The sequence below is a fragment of the Hydra vulgaris genome, chromosome 02 (genome assembly GCF_038396675.1).
Source record: "Hydra vulgaris chromosome 02, alternate assembly HydraT2T_AEP".
NCBI lineage: Eukaryota > Metazoa > Cnidaria > Hydrozoa > Anthoathecata > Hydridae > Hydra > Hydra vulgaris.
The window spans coordinates 47,542,383-47,562,650 of NC_088921.1; the positions used below are offsets into that span (position 1 = coordinate 47,542,383).

Consider the following 20,268-nt stretch of genomic DNA (forward strand, 5'->3'; position numbering starts at 1 on the left):
AAATTCCAAATTTAACTAAAACATTTTACATATGTAGCATACTGCAATAATAATACCTATAAAAATATACTTTTATGATACTTTTAATAAAATATTATAATGATACCTTAAGTGAGTCTAATTCTTGTAGTACCATCCATGGAATGATTAAAATTGGAGTTCCAACACCTTTTAAAATAAAATTGGAAAATAAAATAAACCCAAAGAATTAACAACAGCTTTTGATTTTCAGTGATAAAAATATTTTTTTTAAAGAAACTAAATGGATATATTGATATTGTATTTGCTGATAGACAAACATAAACAAAATTAAACAAAAACAAATTGGAATTCACTTCCCTCCCTAAATAAAATTTCCTAAATGCATTTTGACTTGCAACTGATATTTATCATATAATAACACATATTTATGTGTACAGCAGGAGTGAATGAGTTTAAAAATAGTGGAAAAAGCCACCTGCCTTAATGGTTTATGTGCAGGTCATCACCATTTGAACAGACTTTTTCAAAATTTTATAAATGACATAAAAAATGAAAAATGGAAATATTCAATCAGATAGAGAAATAATTTTTAACTGTTATATATATATATATATATATATATATATATATATATATATATATATATATATATATATATATATATATATATATATATATATATATATATATATATATATATATGTATATGTATATGTATATGTATATGTATATGTATATGTATATGTATATGTATATGTATATGTATATGTATATGTATATGTATATGTATATGTATATATATATATATATATATATATATATATATATATATATATATATATATATATATATCAGGGATGCGGAGTCCCAAAAAGCTCTCCGGATTTGAAAGTCACAAAAAGATTACTTTATCCTAGTTTTTGGTATCCAGGGGCTCTAAAAATATAAATAAGTTTATGGACTACTAATAGGAAAAAAGGTAAGACTTTTAGGTTAGAGGAACAATCATTTTTTGAGCCCGGAGTCCTTAAGTATAATGGTGGCAAGGACTCCGGGACTCCAGGACTCCGGGCTTAAAAACAATAAGTTTTAAGTCTTTAAATCTCATGAATTTTTTTCTTGTCACAGATCATAAGTCAACAAACATGTTTAGAGCTTCTGGACACTACAGACTTGGAAAAAGTAGAGATATAAAGCCGGAGTCCTTTTGGGACTCTGCATCCCTGATATATATATATATATATATATATATATATATATATATATATATATATATATATATATATTTAAACAACTTTAAAAAGTATTCTACACAATAGAGTGCTCAATGTTCTTAAAAGAGCAGAGCAATTATATATTAGTAGAAAATCACTTAACAAAATTTTTTTCCATTTAACACTGTGTTTCATCAACATTTCTGATGAATCTTTGTTGATGAAACACAGTGTTAAATGGAAAAAATTTTTGTTAAGCGATTTTCTACTAATATATATATATATATATATATATATATATATATATATATATATATATATATATATATATATATATATATATATATATATATATATATATATATGTATGTATGTATATGTATATATATATACACACACATACATATATATGAGTTGTTTTAAATCATATATATACATATATAAAATATTTATAAAAAATATGATTTCTTTTTTCACCTCCTTTTGTGTGTATATACATATACAAACATACATAAAACATTTTTTTTTTTTTTTTAAATAAGCTAATTTAGATGCCTATATTGAATTTATTTATTGAAGTTTATTGAATATTTATATTTATTGCTTATTTATATCTATTGAAGCCTATATTGAATTTAATTATTGAAGTTATTGAATAAATTTTTTTGAAGAATTGCAAAGAAAATAATGAAAATCATTGTTACGAAAAACATTTTACATACAGTTTCAGCTATTATTTATTTTTTAACTGCGTTTTTCGCAAAATATGTAAAAAAGCATCTTTAGGCGTTTTAAAAGTTATATAATACATTTGATATAATTTAATACAAGAACACAATTAGGGGGTGCAAAACATCAATCAACCAAAATTTTAAGTGTTTTAAAAAGGACCCTCAAATATTTATGTTTATAAATTTAAAAAAATAATATTTAAATATTGTTATCAAGAATAAATGTATAAAATTTTATAGATAATATTTAATAGATGAATTTCAAAGTGACGTAGCGCGTTTACATTTTTTCAGACGCGAAGGACACTGGCAGGATAGAAAGAAAACACGCAAGAGAAAATGTGAAGTGAATCTGAATACTTTTCAACGTTAGAAGAAAAGAATAAAGATGCATATAAAAAAAAATTAACTTTGTCAAGTGGAATGTTACTTCCCGACCCTTACGTACTTGTAAATTGGAAGAATGACGTTTCAATGATGCCCGATATTACATGGGGTGACATGTACAATTATCTTATTAACTCGCCAAGTAACTTTACACACGATTCAATGAAAGCCTATAAATCATTGGAATCGTACAACTTTTACATTTGTGGGCATGTTCAGGATGTATACTATAATTTAATTGAAGAAAAGAATCAATTTTGTTTCATTAAATCTGAGGTATCGTTGCATATTACAAAGTCTACAGTGAAACTGACAAAAAAAAATGTTTGAAAAGTTAAAACCATAAAATTCATTTTGAGTGAAATGTAATATGATTATTTATCTTTTTTTTATTTAATCAACGTTTAATTTGTCTTAGGTGCTTCCAAGTCAAAGACAAGGAAAGAAGCAGAAATGTTACAATGTGTGGGTAGCAATAAATAAAGTTAATGGCTGGATTTTAACAGCAAATTGCAAATGCATGGCAGGGTGAGTGCATTAGTTAAATAATTTAATTCTAATTTTTCTCAAAACAAGTGTTTTAAGAAGTTGAATCGATCATATATTTTTTTAAATTATAGGTTGGGCTCTGTGTGTAGTCACATCGGTGCTTTGTTATTTAAGCTTGTTGCATGTGCACAGCTTGGTATAAATAAAATATCTTGCACAAGCAAATTGTGCAGTTGGAAAAAATCGCGTAAATCAGCAACGCCAGCTACACTTAAAAAAATCAATTTTTCCCGACCAAAGAAGTATGAAACTCTTCCAAATATTAGTGACAATGAAAACTCACAGGATGAAAGACCTTACAGCTTTAAGGATCCTATACCAACTTCAGATAGTAAAAAAAAAAAGTTGTTAGAACTCAAAAAATTGTATAAGAATGCTGCTATTCTTCAGTCTGTAGACATTAAAAATGAAAGCAAAGAATATTGTAGTGATACAGATACTGCAGAAGAGGATGACAGTTACAATGAATATAATTTGCCGGAACCACTTACTTCACTATATTTGCCTGCAGCAATTAATTTTGAATATTCCACCTTAACAAAATATTGCGCAGAATCATACGAGGAGTACAAAATCACTCAGAGTTTTAACATGTACAGCAATTTACTTCAAGTTACAAAGATTCAGAGCGCTAGCAGAATCTGGAAGTTGCACAGGGCAGGTAGAATAACCGCATCGTTATCGAAAATTGCTTATAACATAAACGCTGATAAATACCCTAAGTCGTTTATAAACACAGTGATGCAATACAGTGCAGAAATCATTACAAAACCTACGAGTTATGGTAAAAAAATGGAGAGTAAAGCCATAAATTCTTACAAGCAACTAGTCGCGAAAACGCATACAAATATAGTTGTTACAGAAACTGGATTGCATGTTCTTCACAAAAATCCATGCCTTGGTGCTTCACCTGATAGTATGGTGTGTTGTGATTGTCATGGTTCAGGGGTAGTGGAAATTAAGTGCCCATATAAATATAGAAAAGGGTTAGAAAATTGGAAAACTGATACGGATTTTCCTGTAAATTTTGACAATACAGTAAAGAAAACACACCGGTATTACTTTCAAGTGCAGCAAGAAATGTATGTTACTAATACTACATACTGCCATTTTTACATTTGGACCGAAGGTAAAAATGAAAACGATACAATGTTAATTAATGTTCCAATTGATAAGGTTTTTTGTGAAAAACTGGAAACAAAGTTGACAACAATATTTTTAAAATTCTTACTACCTGAAATAGTGTCTAGAAAAAATGATCCAAATAACCTTTTGACCGATCAAACATACTGCATTTGCAAACGCCCAATTTTTACCCCAATGATTGGATGCGAGGGAAAAAACTGCAAAATAGGATGGTTTCATTACAGTTGTATTGAAATAAAAAATGCCCCTAAAGGTAAATGGTTCTGCAAGGAATGCATACAAATAAACTGAAGGATATATTATATTTATAAAAATCAACTTGAGTTATTGGGATAATGCTCTGAAGAATTCGAAATTTTCTTAACCGTCCAATTACCCTTTCAACATGAATTCTTACATGTGCAATTTGACGTGATTCATCGACTTCAGCAGAAGACATTTGCTTTTTTCCTTTGGTGAATTTTGGTAATTTTAAAATCCCTCCCTGTGTAGCAAATTCTTCAACAAGGGTAAATCCTCTATCAGCAAGTACACAATCTCCATGGGTTATTTTTTCTAAAAATTCGGATTTAATTGTAATTTCTTTATCTGACACTCTGCCACCCCATCCAGGTAATAAAAAACTTACAGCACCTGATGGAGTTATACCAATGAGATATTTAATAGTGTTGTTGTTTTTATAATTTGACCAAGTTTGGGCTCGAGCATGAAGACTAAAAGGTCTTTCAATAAATATTTCCATACAATCAATTATTGCAACACAATTATAAAACTTTTTGCGAAAACTTGTTGGCAAATTTCTTCTCAAAACATGCTTTTCTGGCCAAACAATTAAAAACTTTACATTTTCAGCAATAATTGGAAGATAAGTTCTATATATTCTAGTAACTGTTGACTCAGAAAACCCAAATCTAAAGCTCAAGTCTTTATTTAAAAATCCAAGTTTGATTTTCACTAATATTAACAATAAATGGTCTTCCATTGGTATATTTGTTTTGTTCATTGGTTTTACAAAATCATTAAATAATGATAAATACCACAAAAATAAATTTGCATTTGGCAAACCAGTATAAAAAGATAAAAATGAATTATCATCTTTTAGTTTTTCAAATGAAATATACTGAGAAACATATACTGATGTTATGGCTTTGTTTAAGGTAATCTTTAATTCAACATAGTTTTTACTCAAAGTTTTGACTTTGGAATGTAGCTCAGCAACAAAATTAACATCATCAGTCTGAGATTCTAAAAAAATAAACATGTAACCATTTATTTCATCAAAGAACGCAAGTAACTTCTTAAAATTAAATTACAACTTATTTACCTTGATTTAATTTGAAAGGGTCAACAGATGTTACTGCATCCATGTTAACTGACATCTGTTCATTTTCAGCTCTTGTTTGAGATAAATTGTCTTCAGTATTTTTTTTTTGTTCTTTTACAGCTTCTTTCAAATCTTTCAATACTTTGATGTTTTTTTGAAAAAGATTGCTGTCTGTATAAAAAAACAGATGGAACATAATCAGGACTATTAGGATTGTCCGATTTTTTTCCTAAATAGAGAAAATAAAAATGCAAACTTCTTTTGTTTTATCAAAATAAAAGAAGTTATGTTAAATTAAATACAAACATTGTTTGAAACAAAGATAATAATAACATTATAAAAACTTCTAGTTATCAAAAAAATTAATTAATTACCTGAAATAAAATGTTTACTACATAATCTTGCATTGTCAATCATACTTGTTGACCAGTTTTCACGTTTTAAAGCTTGCAACCACAAAACTCTTCTGTTATTTGATTCTTCTGTATTTCCAAAAGGAATTCGGTAAAAACTCAAGCTTTTATCGCCTTTTATCCTTTTATTCATACACCCTACAGCACAACAACTGTCAGGCATTATATTTTAGGAGTTTTTAAAAAACTTTAATCTTATCAAGTTACAATGCAGATTATTTACATAAATATTTGTTTAATAAACGTTCACTGTTTGCAAATCGGTTTTTGAATTCCTGCCACCTAGTGCGCATGCGACGGAAATGTAAACATTGAAATTCATCTATAGAAGCTTTAATGATTTAAATATATGTTTGCATATATACATGTCTGTGTGCGTGTCTACACACACACACACACACACACACACACACACACACACACACACACACACACACACACACGCAAACACATTTTTGTCATTTTTAAAATTAACAACAAACTCAGAATAGTTATATTTCAAATAAAGTTAAAATAATAACAATAAAGTTAAATTAAACTCTTTTATGGTCTGTGGTCCAGATAACATTCCTGTCATAGTCTTAAAAAATTGTTCTCCAGAACAATTTTTTAAGACTATGACAGGAATGTTATCTTTAATTCTCTCTAAATTATTTAATAAGTGCTTGACTAAGTCTTGTTTTCCTGCTTGCTGAAAAATGGCAACTGTTGTTCCAATTTTTAAAAACTGAAGAACATTCTGAGCCCTTCAATTATTATCCAATCAGTCTTCTTTCTATTATTAGCAAGGTCTTTGAGTCTTTGATTAACAAATTTCTTACATCCCATTTTGAGTCAAATAACTTTTGTCAGACAATCAATACAGTTTTCAATCCTCTGGCTCTACGGCTGACTTGCTAACTGCTGTGACTGAAAGATTTTATCGTGCATTAGATGGAGGTGGTGAGGGTTGGGCTATTGCTCTTGACATAACTAAAGCATTCGACAAAGTTTGGCATGCTGGTCTTCTCCACAAGCTTGCTTCATATGGTGTATCTGGGAAAGTTTTTAAGATAAATCTTTTCTTTTTAACCGCTTTATTAAAGTCATCCTTGAAGGTCGAAACACTCTTCTTCATTTTCAGTAACTTCTGGGGTATCTCAAGGTTCTACCTTGGTCCTATTTTGTGTTATACATTAACAATCTTCCCAACAATCTTACATCTAAAGTAGCTCTTTTTACTGATGACTCAACTTTATACTCCTGTCTTAACAAAAAGTCTTCTTTTTTCGATTGTTTAGAACAGGCAGCCAACCTTGAACTTGATCTCACTTCTGTAATAGATTAGGACTTGTAGTTACTTGTAAGTTTTAACTCCAACAAAACTCAGTTATTATGGTTGCTTGCAGCCTTGTTTGGGGTGAATCAAAATAAAATAAAATAAAAAGTTTAATAGAAAAAAAATGCGTTTTATATTTTATAAATGCAGATATCATATATTTTATATAATGCCCGCATTTATTATTAAAAATAATAATTTATAAAACAGACATCTTTGAATATACAAGATTAACAAAGTCCTTGTATAAAACAAGTTTTTAGCACTTTTGATGAGCTCCTTAAATTTTTAGAACAACTTCTACAACTCATTCATTGGAGTGAGACTCATAACAGTGGAGTATTATTTTATGGCACTACCCTACCGCTATCACACTACTATGCTTTCCTTATGGCTTCTCTCAGATCTGACTGCATGGTAGGGATCTGTTTATAAACTTCTGGTCTTAATTTTACCCAACAACTTTTAATGTTTAAATCTGGTCAACTGGCTGACCACAAGGGAAAACGTATCTTTACCCTAATATATTTTGGGGTATGCTAAGCCAACAATATCTTCAGATACAATATCATGTATGTATATATGTATGTATGTATGTATGCAGGCCCGGCGCCAGACATTTTACAGGTGGGTGAAAAAAATATTTTGGCATCTTAATAAAATAAACTTTCAATTTTGTAATGTGTTTTAATGCATATTTTTAAAAGAAGGTTATAAATAGTTTATCTTGAAAATATTACTTTCAAAAACAATACTTCTCAACAATATCAAATATTGGTTAGCAGAAAAATGCACATGCATGATCAGGGCCGCCCAGAGTTTTTATGACACCCGAAGCATAGTAGCAATTAGACATCTCTATAAGCATGCATATTTTTAAAATAAAAACATGTACAATTATACAAGTTAATGACTGTGTTTTTTTTATTTAAAGTAATGTTAAGTTACATCCATATTTTAACTTACATCCATATCTAATCTGAATTAAGTAACACAGATTCTTTGAAATAAATATCGAAAACCCTTTCTTTGCATTTTTACAAGCAAAAATTGTTATTATTATTATGTCATCTTACAATAGAGTTGTATCCAATACCTTTTCAATATTAATGTCTAATAGATGTTCTTAAATCTTTTGTTATAGTGGCCCTACAATCGTTTTTTTAATTCAATTTTAGTTTACTTAAAGGTCGTTCACCTGCGGCGACAGGTATTGCCTTAAAAAATAGGATTAGAATGTGTATATATTGGAAAATAAGCTATAAACCCTTTGAGTATATTTGGTTGAGAAAACCCAAAGTGTTTCCAGAAGTGAAAAATGAAGACTGCTTCAAACTATTAAGATGCAAAATATCTTCCATAATGTTGTCTTCTATTTCAAACATTTTTTTAAATTTTTACCAGTTCTTGATCTTTTAAGCAGATGAATGAGAATCTTAACAAAACAGTTTTTACAATCCCAAATTAAATTGAAAGTTAAATAGAATGACAAAGCTCAACGTTAAAGATATTCACTTCAAGCCTATGTTTGGAGAACTCATGAAAAAAAAAATGCATATTTATGTTCATTGCGATTTTTTAATCATCATTCGCTTTGTAAAATTCTGTTTCATCGCCAAGGCGAGAAATCAGAGCATTAGAGCAGCAGTAATTTCCTGAGGCCATTTTGCAATTAGTTTTATAGCAGCAATCTGAGTGGAACGCCTGGTATCCAAAAGCTTGTAAATCAAGATGTTCCATCTAGCGGGACTGCAGCTGAAAACTAAAAGATCTTAGGTTTTTATTTATTTATTATAACAATTAATGAAACTTATACATAAAAAGTTTAATAATGATGAAGGAAACCAACACCAGGCTTTCATATGACAAATGACATTGCCGCAGCCAAAGTAGCGTCATAAAAATACTTTTAAAAAGTTTACTGAAGATACATCAATTACATCATGCGATAATTTATTCCAATGGTTTGCAACACGGTTTTTAAAAAAGTGCTGACTTTCTGAGTAAACTTTGATTATTTGGGGTTTTAGACAGTTTGATGAGAAAGCGTAAATGCACCAACACTTTTTAACTTGGTTTTAAACAATATTCTAATTTCTTCAACAGCGGTTCTTTGTTGAAAACTATAATATAACCATCAGGTTTATTAAAAAAAAAAAAAAGGTTTATAAAGTGTTTTTTTAAAACATTTTTTTACTTTTTTGTAATTGAAATCTCTCTTTTTGTTTGTCTTTCGTCTTCTGGGAATGGCAAAAGGAGCATGTATGCCATTTTGCTGCATCTTTGCCATTCCCTCTCGGAGGCCCTGTTCATCATTTGTTCTTAATTGAAACATTTTAAAATTGTACACTAATATACACTAAACAAATTTTAGAAAATTTAGAAAAAGTTTTTTTTAGTTGTTATAAATTTTATTATAAATTATTATATACTTATTCTTACATAAAATAAGTATATCAATTTTTATATAATTTTTATAAATTTATATATTTTTATATTCTCAAGAAAAAAATTATTCAATCATGTGTATGTATTTATGTGTGTATGTGTATATGTATGTATGTATGCATGCATGTATGTATGCATGCATGTATGCATGTATGTATGTGTGTATGCATGTATGTATGTATGTATGTATGTATGCATGTATGCATGTATGTATGCATGTATGTATGTATGTATGTATGTATGTATGTATGTATGTATGTATGTATGTATGTATGTATGTATGTATGTATGTATGTATATGTGTGTATGTGTGTTTGTATGTATGTATGTATGTATGTATGTATGTATGTATGTATGTATGTATGTATGTATGTATGTGCATATGTGTATATATATGCATGTGTGTATGTATGTAATGTGTGTATATAAACTTATGATAATAAAATACCTGGAAATGGAAAATCTTTTAGTTCTGAAACAAACTTTAAATGTGCAAGTAAAATGTTGGTGTCAACAACTATGTACAAGGGTTCCTGGAAAAAAAATACATCTTTAATAAAAAATAATTTAAGATTATATTGTAAATTTATAAGTATATATTGTTTCACTAAATACCATAAATAACCTTTATAAAGGTGATAAACTTTTAAAAACATATTTTTTTATTTGTAAATAATTATAAATTTTAATATAAAAAAAATGATTGACAAAATAATTAGCTTTATTTTTTTAATGCTTTTTGAATTCATCTCAATGTTGTAACTTTATCAACTTTATATAAATGTCTTCAAATGTATGTTGTTTTATAGAAGGCATAAGTTATAAAACATAAATTCTGTCAATGCTGTAAATTTGATTTCAATTATCTTTCCCCCAAATTAATGAGGGCTGAACAGGCATGAAAGATAAACAGATTATAACTGACCACACACAAAAAATATATTTCAAACTTCTTATCGTATTTATTAAATATTACATTTATTTTTTTAATCACGATTAAAAAAATAAATATAATAAATTACAGTGATAATACAATATCAAGCATGGCCAGGAAGACGTGCGATTTCAAGTCTTTATATGACCACGCAAATAATACTTGGTTTTGACGATTTTAACCAGTTTTTAACAAATGTGCTGAAAAAATTCTTTTTTAATTACGCTGAAAATAAATAACAATACATTTATATTTAATAACTTTTTTTTATTAGCAAAACGCTTTTAAATAAAGTAGCTAATGATTTTAACTAAAGTATCATTGAAAGTTGTATAAAAATATTTATTTATAATTATTTAATTATATAAGATTTTTTTATAAGTAAAATAAAAAAAGTAAAAATTATAAAAACAAAATATTTAAATTTTATAAGTGACGACTTTAAACAGCAACAGCCTCTTTACTAAAATTTAAACCATTAAAGTTAATTTACTCAAAAAGTAGAAAGATTTTGTTGAGAAAAAAAAAATTTTTTCTTTTGCTTATGCTACTGCAAAGAATGGCAAAGAATCTTTTCTATAACTTTTAAATATGTGCACTATTAAACAATCGTTAGATGTAAGTTGTTACTTTATTTAAAAAGTATTTCACATAATATTATATTATAAAAACATTAGTCAAGATAAACGATTCAAAGTTATTTATTCCAAACGTAATTTAAATAATCTTATCATTTATTTTTTATTTTAATTTATTATTTATTTTAGTTACGTTTTAATTTTATTTTTCTTATTTTTGTTTTAGTTAAGTTATTTTTATTTTATTTTTCATTATTTTCTTACAAAGATTTATTTGCTTCTTTTACGATAAGTTTCTTTTAAGTTTCTTCATAGGTAAGTTAAGATAATTTTTTAGTTAATCAAGACTTTACATAAAAATGACTTTTTATTTTATATAAAATTTACATAAACTATCGATTATGTTAAGTTTTTTTTCTTTTTAAAAAAATAATAATAATACTTACATTATAAGTTGGTAACAGAGCACTGCCAAGATCTGTAATCTAACCAAACAGAAATTTTTTTTTTTTATAAAAAAAACTAAAAAAGCAAAAAAAAGCACTATAAAATAGCACAAGAAAGAAAAAACTTTGTAATACCTGAGGTTTTTGAACAACTTTTTCTTCTCTGATACCACGAATCTAAAATATTTTCATTTTATAATTTAAAACTTAGTTTCCGTTGTAAAATTTAGATTTTAATATTCAAGTTCTTATTCATTAATATTCAAGTTCTTAATTATATTAATAATATGTAAGTTATTAAAATGATCATAAATAGCATAATTAAAGCCTCACTAGCATAATTAAAAATTAAAGCCTCGCCTCTTCAAATTTTTTTAACAGTCTAAAAGATATTACCTCTTTCAAAATTTTGTTTTTGTAATCAGAAGCATCATCAATTTCCATTTCATCTTCTAACAGATCTGTTTCTTTACTTAGAAGAAACCCATTTAATGATAAAAGATTCTCTTCTGCTGCTGCTTCCTTGTTTAGCGTTTGTTTAGTATCTTGATTTTCATTACTAACAACATTTTCAGTTAACTGATTAAAAAATATACCATCTTCACATTGCATAGGCTCAAAAGTATCACACTCTGATAGTTTTGTTTCAGTATTACTTAAAATTTGAGTATTATTTGAAAAAGACGTTACTGTAGTAGCAAATATTGATTTATTTTCTTTTGGTTTTACATCAATAAAGTTTATTTTACAATTGTTTTCGAAAAAAGGATTAGCAAAACCCTTTAACTTATCAGGCGAAGAAACTAAGTTAGTATTCTCATTTTTTTCAACGCTTTTATCTAATTTTATTGGCTTCATAACAGATGAACATTTTTCTGCCGCATCTTTAACAAAGGTTTGAGGAATTACCTTTTCATTTAGGTTTTGTATAAGTTCTGGATTTTTTTTATATGCAACATATTTTGATTTTGGGACTATAATACCCAAGTCACCATTACTTTTATGAGCATTTCTAAAAATATTTTTTATAGCTGGAGTGAATTTTTCATTATGAAGTGATGTCTTTTTTATTGGTATTTTTTCTTCTTGAAAGTTCTTTTTACTCCCTGTAGATTTTATATTTTTACTGGTCATTTTATTTATTTTTAAACCAGAACCAACTGATCGTTTACTGCACACTGAACCAGCTCGTGAGGAGCCTAGATCTGATTCTCTTGGATGAGTAGGAGAATCATAAGGCAAAGTATTTGATGAAGTGTAAGAATGATCACTATCAGATGTTTTTCTTTTCAATAAACACTTGTTTTCAGGAGTACATTTGTCTAAAGACAGAGCAAAAGTTATATCAACTGGTTTCATAACTGGTAAATAGTTTTTAACAATGCCCTCTGATTCATGTATTTGTTCAATATTCTTTTTCCAATTTGTAACTTTTGAAATAGCGTGTTTATGGAGTATGTCGCTTTCATTTTTATTCAAGTTTTTATTTCTTAAACCAATACAGCCTTTTTTAATTATGTTTTTCTCTTTTGAAACAGGATTGGAATTTAACAAGCCTCCTCCTAATTTCACCGTAGTATTATTATTTATCACTTGTTTTGATGTGATATTTAATTCTAATTTATTATGATTTGGTTTCTGATTTTGATTAACAAATTTAACCTAAAAAATAATTTTAAATCACATAAAAAACAGTGAAAAAATAATAAATAATAAATTTATTTTAAGTTTCAAAAAGAAATTTAGAGATTTCTTTTATTTATATATATGAAGAATTCAGTTTAAATGAATTAAATATTTCATCAAAACTAAAGAAAAAAAATTTAAATAGTGGTTCTACTAAAATGAGTTTCTACTTTTAAATTTCAATTATTTTACTATTAATCATTCTACTTGTTATTTAAATTACTCATAAATTATTTTACTTGTTGAAGAGAAAAAACATTCAGTAGATATATAGACCTTTTATATATAAATTGGTTAATATTAAAAAAAGAATTTAAAAAAAAAACACTATTAAACCTAATATCATGGCTAAAACCTTTTAACTAAAAAATTTTCTCCAGTAGTAAACTATTACTATTTACAAAAAAATAGCATAATATATTCTCCAGTTTCAAACTTAATTGTTATTTACTATTTATTATATACATATATATATATACAGGGGCGTGGTGGCTCTAAAAAGCCCATGCGGGATTTTTATTAAAAGGCCAATATATGCGGGATTTTACCATATATGCTTTATTTACATAAATATACGAAAACATACCCATACGAAAAACAAATATATAAATTTGTTTTTCGTAACTGACCTTATTCTAATAAATCATTAATACAAACCAACAAGTTGAGATAATACTTTTTGTAATTAATAATATTGTTTGTAATACTTCAAAATAAAAAATGGTAAAAACACGATGCAGCGATTACGTTTTTGTTTTGATTTTCTCAAAACACAACTTTACCGCAAGCAAATACGATTAGTACTTTATTGTTTAAAGAACATAGCCTAACGCAAAATTAAAAATCAAAGATTTTAATTTTTTTATTACTATATAATGATATATATTTTATTGTACAATAATATAATTTTTTTTTAATTATATATAATTATTTTTCTAAAATAAATATTGAAAATCTTGGAAATTAAGAAATTCTTTTTATTTTATGAGAAAATTCTTTTTAGCTTATGCTTTTGTTTAATTCGGTGTTTTAACTTTTTTTAACATTTTAGGATAAACTCGCATCAGCTAAAATGCCGCTCTAAAAATGGTGCCGTTATTGACATAGTTTAAACATAAAAGTTTTTATAATGTAGTTTCATTTAGCAGTTCATCATCCTTTTTTAAATCTGTCTGAGGACAGGATATTACGGATTGATTTCTTTATTTACATACAATAATATAAACTGTATAAAAGTAAAAAACTTTATTTATTATTAAAGAAGTTTATATCTGTTTCGAAAGGTTACAAAAATGCAAAACATGTGTTCGATCCTTATTTACATAAAACTTAATTTAAAATTTAACACCAAAATATTTTTCTTAAATAAATTAAAACGCAATACAATTACTATATAGTAATTGTATTGCGATTTAATTCATTTACGAAAAATGTTTTGGTGTTAACTTTTAAATTAAGTTAATTTAAGTCCAACAATAATAATAGCTATTATTAATGTTGGGTCTGCGGACTTTCTTAAATTTTTGTCAACATTACGATCGTTAAAAACCGTTTATAGGTTCATTATTTTTCTTATGAAAAAAATATCATAATACGTTTTAAAACATCTACTTTGTTTTCAGAGCAATATTATTATTATGCAAAATACTAATATAATTGCGCTCAAAGTTGAAATCAAGTTTGAAATCAAGTGATAATTAAAATTTATTTTGTGCTAACATAAATATTCAAATGATTGTGGAATTTCTTTAAAATGTAGAAAAAATTAAAATTTGCCAAAAGGCCCATATTTAGATGAAAAAGTGAAAAGCCCATGCAGGAATCCCGCTTAGCCACTGGGGCCACCACGCCTCTGTATATATATATATATATATATATATATATATATATATATATATATATATATATATATATATATATATATATATATATATATATATATATATATATATATATATATATATATATATATATATAGAGATAGATAGATAGATCTATAGTTTGTTGTCTTTGGGAAGAGCAGAAGGAAAAAAGTGATTCTTACGCCAACACATACGTCACTTTTAATTACTTTTGACTTTCGTCCAACATTTGCATGTTGTCAGAAATTAAAAACCATTATTTAATTACAAATTAATCATTTTTTAAAAAAGCCGCAAAAATGCAAATTTAATTGACCAGAATGTTTTTTAAAACATTCTGAATGTTTTTAACAATATAAACAATGTTTTTATTTTTTTATTAAAATGTTTTTATTTTTATTTTTTTTACTGTAAATCATGCACGGAGTGCTGCTACATCGACTATCTTATAGCCTGACTCGCTAGGGAGTGCTGCTACATCAACTGACAAATAGCCTGACTTGCAAGGGAGTGCTGCTATATCGACTGACAAATAGCCTGACTCGCAACGGAGTGCTGCTACATCTACTATCTTTTAGCCTGACTCGCAAGGGAGTGCTGCTACATTGACTGAGGCTTTGGTTGGGGCAGGCAGTCTATCAATTAATAAAAAAAAAAATCCGGTCTTGCATTTTAACTTTTACTTTTTGTCAACAAAATATGGAAGAAAACTTTCAGACAACATATAAGTGTATATATATATGTATATATATATATATATATACATACATACATACATACATAAATAAATATATATATATATATATTTATATATATATATATATATATATATATATTTATATATATATATATATAACATTTGTATAACAGTTTTTATTTATATTTTTATACTTTTTTTAAATAATAAGTCTAATGATGTTTTAAAAACAACCAAGTAAATAAGACCATTAAAATTTTGAATAAACATTTAAAATATTTTTATTGATAACGATATGTTACTTTTGTATTTTATTATTATTTTAGATAGTTGCATTTAACTAAGAACATTTTTTATCGTTCAATTGTAATTTGTTTTTAGTTTTTTTTCCTTCAATCATTTCATTTATAATTTCTAAAAATTTTGCTGCCATTTGTGTAATCAATACAACTAATAATTATTTAATTAAATTTAAAATTATGGTTTGTAATCAATACAACTAATAATTTTTTAATTAAATTTAAAATTATGGTTTTCAGTCAATTTGGAATTGTCATTAGATCGAAGAATTTTTTATTTGACAAAAAATAAATATTCTTTGAAAAAAATGTATTTTATAGTAAACTTTTGTTCACAAAATCATGTTTTACGCAACATCAGTGATTCATACAGTTGTATTTCATAAAACGATGGTCTTCTTAGTATGAAGAATTCAGTTTAAATGAATTGTTTAAATATTTCATCAAAACTAAAGAAAAAAAATTTAAATAGTGGTTCTACTAAAATGAGTTTTTACTTTTAAATTTCAATTATTTTACTATTAATTATTCTACTTGTTACTTAAATTACTCATAAATTATTTTACTTGTTGAAGAGAAAAAACATTCAGTAGATATATAGACCTTTTATATATAAATTGGTTAATATTAAAAAAAGAATTTAAAAAAAAAACACTATTAAACCTAATATCATGGCTAAAACCTTTTAACTAAAAAATTTTATCCAGTAGCAAACTATTACTATTTACAAAAAAATAGCATAATATATTCTCCAGTTTCAAACTTGATTGTTATTTACTAAAAATACCTAAATATTTTTTCAAACCTCATTACCATTTTAGAAAAATACCTTAATAATTTCTCCAATTCCAAACTTGATTGTTATTTACAAAAAATAAACTCAAAATAATGATCACACAAACTTCATAACTAAATTTTGAATGTCTTTTAAAGATTTTATTCAGTTTAAAAATAAAGGTTAGCCTTTAAAAATAGGTAACAAATTACTATAAGTATTTTCCAACATTTCTAACATTTTTTAAAACTTATATTGCATAAAAATTGAAACCACTAAAAATTATAACAATCAATCATAAAACATTAATTATAGCATGTATCTACAAACCAACCAACTCAACAAGAGATGTTTTAATTGAGTTACATAAATTAATAAAAAGAGCCTGTAATCTTGTCAACAAAAATCGAAAATGTATTCTGGTGATTATAGGCAATTGTAACCATCTTGACATTATTTTGGACTAATGAAAGCAGCAGATTAAAGGGTCTGGTGAACCCTGACTTGCTCAACTCATTTAAATACTTGATTTCAATTAATTTGAGTTTTTCAGCGCATTTTTTAAACACGCAAATTATCAACATATGCAAAAAACGTTGGCCAAGTTGTCGAAAAATATTGTATACTAATATTTTTTGACAACTTGGCCACCAAATAAAATATTGTATATTTCTAAATAAATTCAATCTGAATACAAATTTAAAACAAAATTACCTAAAATATTCTAGAATTTGATTTTATAAAACACAATCCCTTTAAGGTTTTAAAGATAATAATTCAATAATAATAATTGTATTATTATCTATGAAAAATTAAATGGATAGTGTTTTTAAATTACACAATATAAATTATGATAAAAATTAATTTAAACCAGTAAACCTCATTATTATTTTTAGATGGATGCTCCCATACTGATTCATTTGTTTGATTATTAAAGTAATAATGTTTATTAAACTTTCTTGAAAATGATTTTATCCATCCAGGTGGTAAAGGTTCTTCTTCATCAAGTTCTTCTTCAGCCATGTTCTTTCTTAGCCATCCACTGTTTTTATTTTTATATTTTTAAATCTACTTGAATATATATGCATGTATATATATGTGTGTGTGTGTGTGTATATTATATATATTATGAATATGCTATATATATACATATATATATTATATATAATATATTTATATTTTATATATACATATAATATATATATATATATAATACATATAATATACATATTATATATATATATATATATATATATATATATATATATATATATATATATATATATATATATATACTATATATATATAAATACTTTATATATTATATACACACATATATATACATATATATATATATATATATATAAATATATTTTATATATATATACATATATATATATATATATATATATATATATATATATATATATATATATATATATATATATATATATATATATATATAATTTATTAGTGTTGTGTCAGGTACCTGGTTCAGACCCAGTAATTAAGCTGCATATCATGGGACTCGATATAAACTTGTTCCGGCACATCTCTAATATACACATATATATATATATATATATACATATATATATATATATGTATATATATACATATATATATATATATATATATATATACACATACACACACACTATATATTATAAATATACTATATATATACACTATATATTATAAATATATTATATATAACATATATATATATATTTATATATACATAATGCATATATATATATATATTATATTTATATATACATAGTATACACATATATATATATATATATATATTATAAATATGTTATATTTATGTAGATATATTTATATATATTTATATTCATATATTCATATATATATATATATATATATATATATATATATATATATATATATATATATATATATATATATATATATATATATATATATATATATATATATATATATATATATATATATATATATATATATATATATATACATATATATTAACGAAGAAAAAACAACTTTTTCTATGGTACTTTAAGTTTCATGCCTATACGGCAATCATCAGCCATTGAATACCAATGTATTCAATGGCTGATGATTGCCGTATAGGCATGAAACTTAAAGTACCATAGAAAAAGTTGTTTTTTCTTCGTTAATATATATATATATCGCTCTATTTGAAGTATCTTTTTAATATTGAGCACTCTTTTACGACTATGAGTTTTGTTTTATTATTATAATACAAAACAGCCTCAAATATCAATATATATATATATATATATATATATATATATATATATATATATATATATATATATATATATATATATATATATATATATATAATGGTTCTTTAAACCTCCCTCTAGATTAAAAAAAAAGGTAACTCATTGTATTTCATGTACTGGGGTTATCTTTTGAGGATAATTTAAGCTCAACTTAAGCTTTGTTTTGCCCAATATTTAGTACATGTTTAAGTCCAATACTTATATTAATACTAAACTTTTACTAAATATTGAATAATATACTTATAATAAGTATATTATTCAATATTTAGTAAAAATTCAATATTTTGTACATGTTTAAATATTTTCTATTCTACAGGTCCCTAATATTATATATAGAGAGAGTTTTTCAAAAAGAGTCAACCTGGTACCCAATTGGAGCAAATTTTTAATAAAAATTTGATAATAATATATTAATTTCATGTAGGCATTAAATTTTCTGATTTTATTACATAAAAACTACGGTTTTTTTAAACGTGAACGTAATATGATATATTTTTTGCAATATCAAATAGAAAATGGACTTGCATTTACTAAATGCAAAATGCAACTAACACTAAATGCAAAAGCATGTACTAAATATTGAACAATTGAGCTTAAATTAAACTTATTAAAATCATTCACAAGGGATTGTAAAGTTACTTTATATAGTAAAGGTATTAAATATACAGTTTGTGGTAAAAAACAGCTCATAGCTTGTCTATGGTTTTTAAAAATAAAGGTTAGATTACAAGATAATGCATTAATTTAATTAAGGAATCTAATTGAATTTAATGTTTTTTTAAAAAACCACAAAAACACAAATTAAAAGACAGAATGTTTTTAAAAACATTCTGAATGCTTTTAAAAACATTTTGAATGTTTTTTAAAATATTCTGAATGTTTTTAAGAACATTCTGAATGTTTTTATTTTATTTTTTAAAAATAAAAACATTCTGAATGTTTTTGTTTTTTTTTAATTTGTTTTCTTTTACTGTAAAACATGCACAAAGCGTTGCTACATTGACTATCTTATAGCCTGCTGTTACAAGGAAGTGCCGCTACATCAATTTTTTTTGGGAATTTATTTTCAATTTTGTGTTGTTTTTTACTATAAGAACATTGTTATTTCTTTAGGACATAACTGTTGTTTAAAGTCAGTACTGAGGGTTGTATATATATATATATATATATATATATATATAT

At 25.2% G+C, this 20,268-nt stretch overlaps 2 protein-coding genes across 2 annotated transcripts in view; both read right to left on the bottom strand.

Moving 5' to 3' along the window:
- Positions 1 to 17,877, bottom strand: part of LOC101238772 (transcriptional protein SWT1) — a 33,795-nt gene extending 15,918 nt beyond the window's left edge. Inside the window, exons 1-6 of the mRNA XM_065791147.1 lie at positions 17,669 to 17,877; positions 11,867 to 13,132; positions 11,606 to 11,647; positions 11,471 to 11,509; positions 9,961 to 10,045; positions 107 to 168 (exon numbers count right to left, since the gene is read on the bottom strand). Coding sequence (XP_065647219.1) covers positions 107 to 168; positions 9,961 to 10,045; positions 11,471 to 11,509; positions 11,606 to 11,647; positions 11,867 to 13,132; positions 17,669 to 17,812 — 1,638 coding nt within the window. The 5' untranslated portion in view covers positions 17,813 to 17,877. The remainder of the gene's footprint in view (positions 1 to 106; positions 169 to 9,960; positions 10,046 to 11,470; positions 11,510 to 11,605; positions 11,648 to 11,866; positions 13,133 to 17,668) is intronic.
- On the bottom strand, positions 4,324 to 5,915 carry LOC105845544 (uncharacterized). The gene is made up of 4 exons (XM_065790243.1): positions 5,708 to 5,915; positions 5,334 to 5,562; positions 4,375 to 5,254; positions 4,324 to 4,327 (listed from the first exon to the last, which is right to left on the bottom strand). The coding sequence occupies exons 1-4, from the start codon at positions 5,738 to 5,740 to the stop codon at positions 4,324 to 4,326; spliced, it is 1,146 nt and encodes a 381-aa protein (XP_065646315.1). The 5' UTR covers positions 5,741 to 5,915.
- Positions 17,878 to 20,268: the final 2,391 nt, after the last annotated feature.

Coding starts and splice junctions, on each gene's coding strand:
- LOC105845544 (XM_065790243.1), bottom strand. CDS start 5,740: ATGCAAGATTATGTAGTAAACATTTTATTTCAG. Junction 5,563..5,707: donor TAGTAAACATTTTATTTCAG/GTAATTAATTAA, acceptor TTCTCTATTTAG/GAAAAAAATCGGACAATCCT. Junction 5,255..5,333: donor CCCTTTCAAATTAAATCAAG/GTAAATAAGTTG, acceptor TTATTTTTTTAG/AATCTCAGACTGATGATGTT.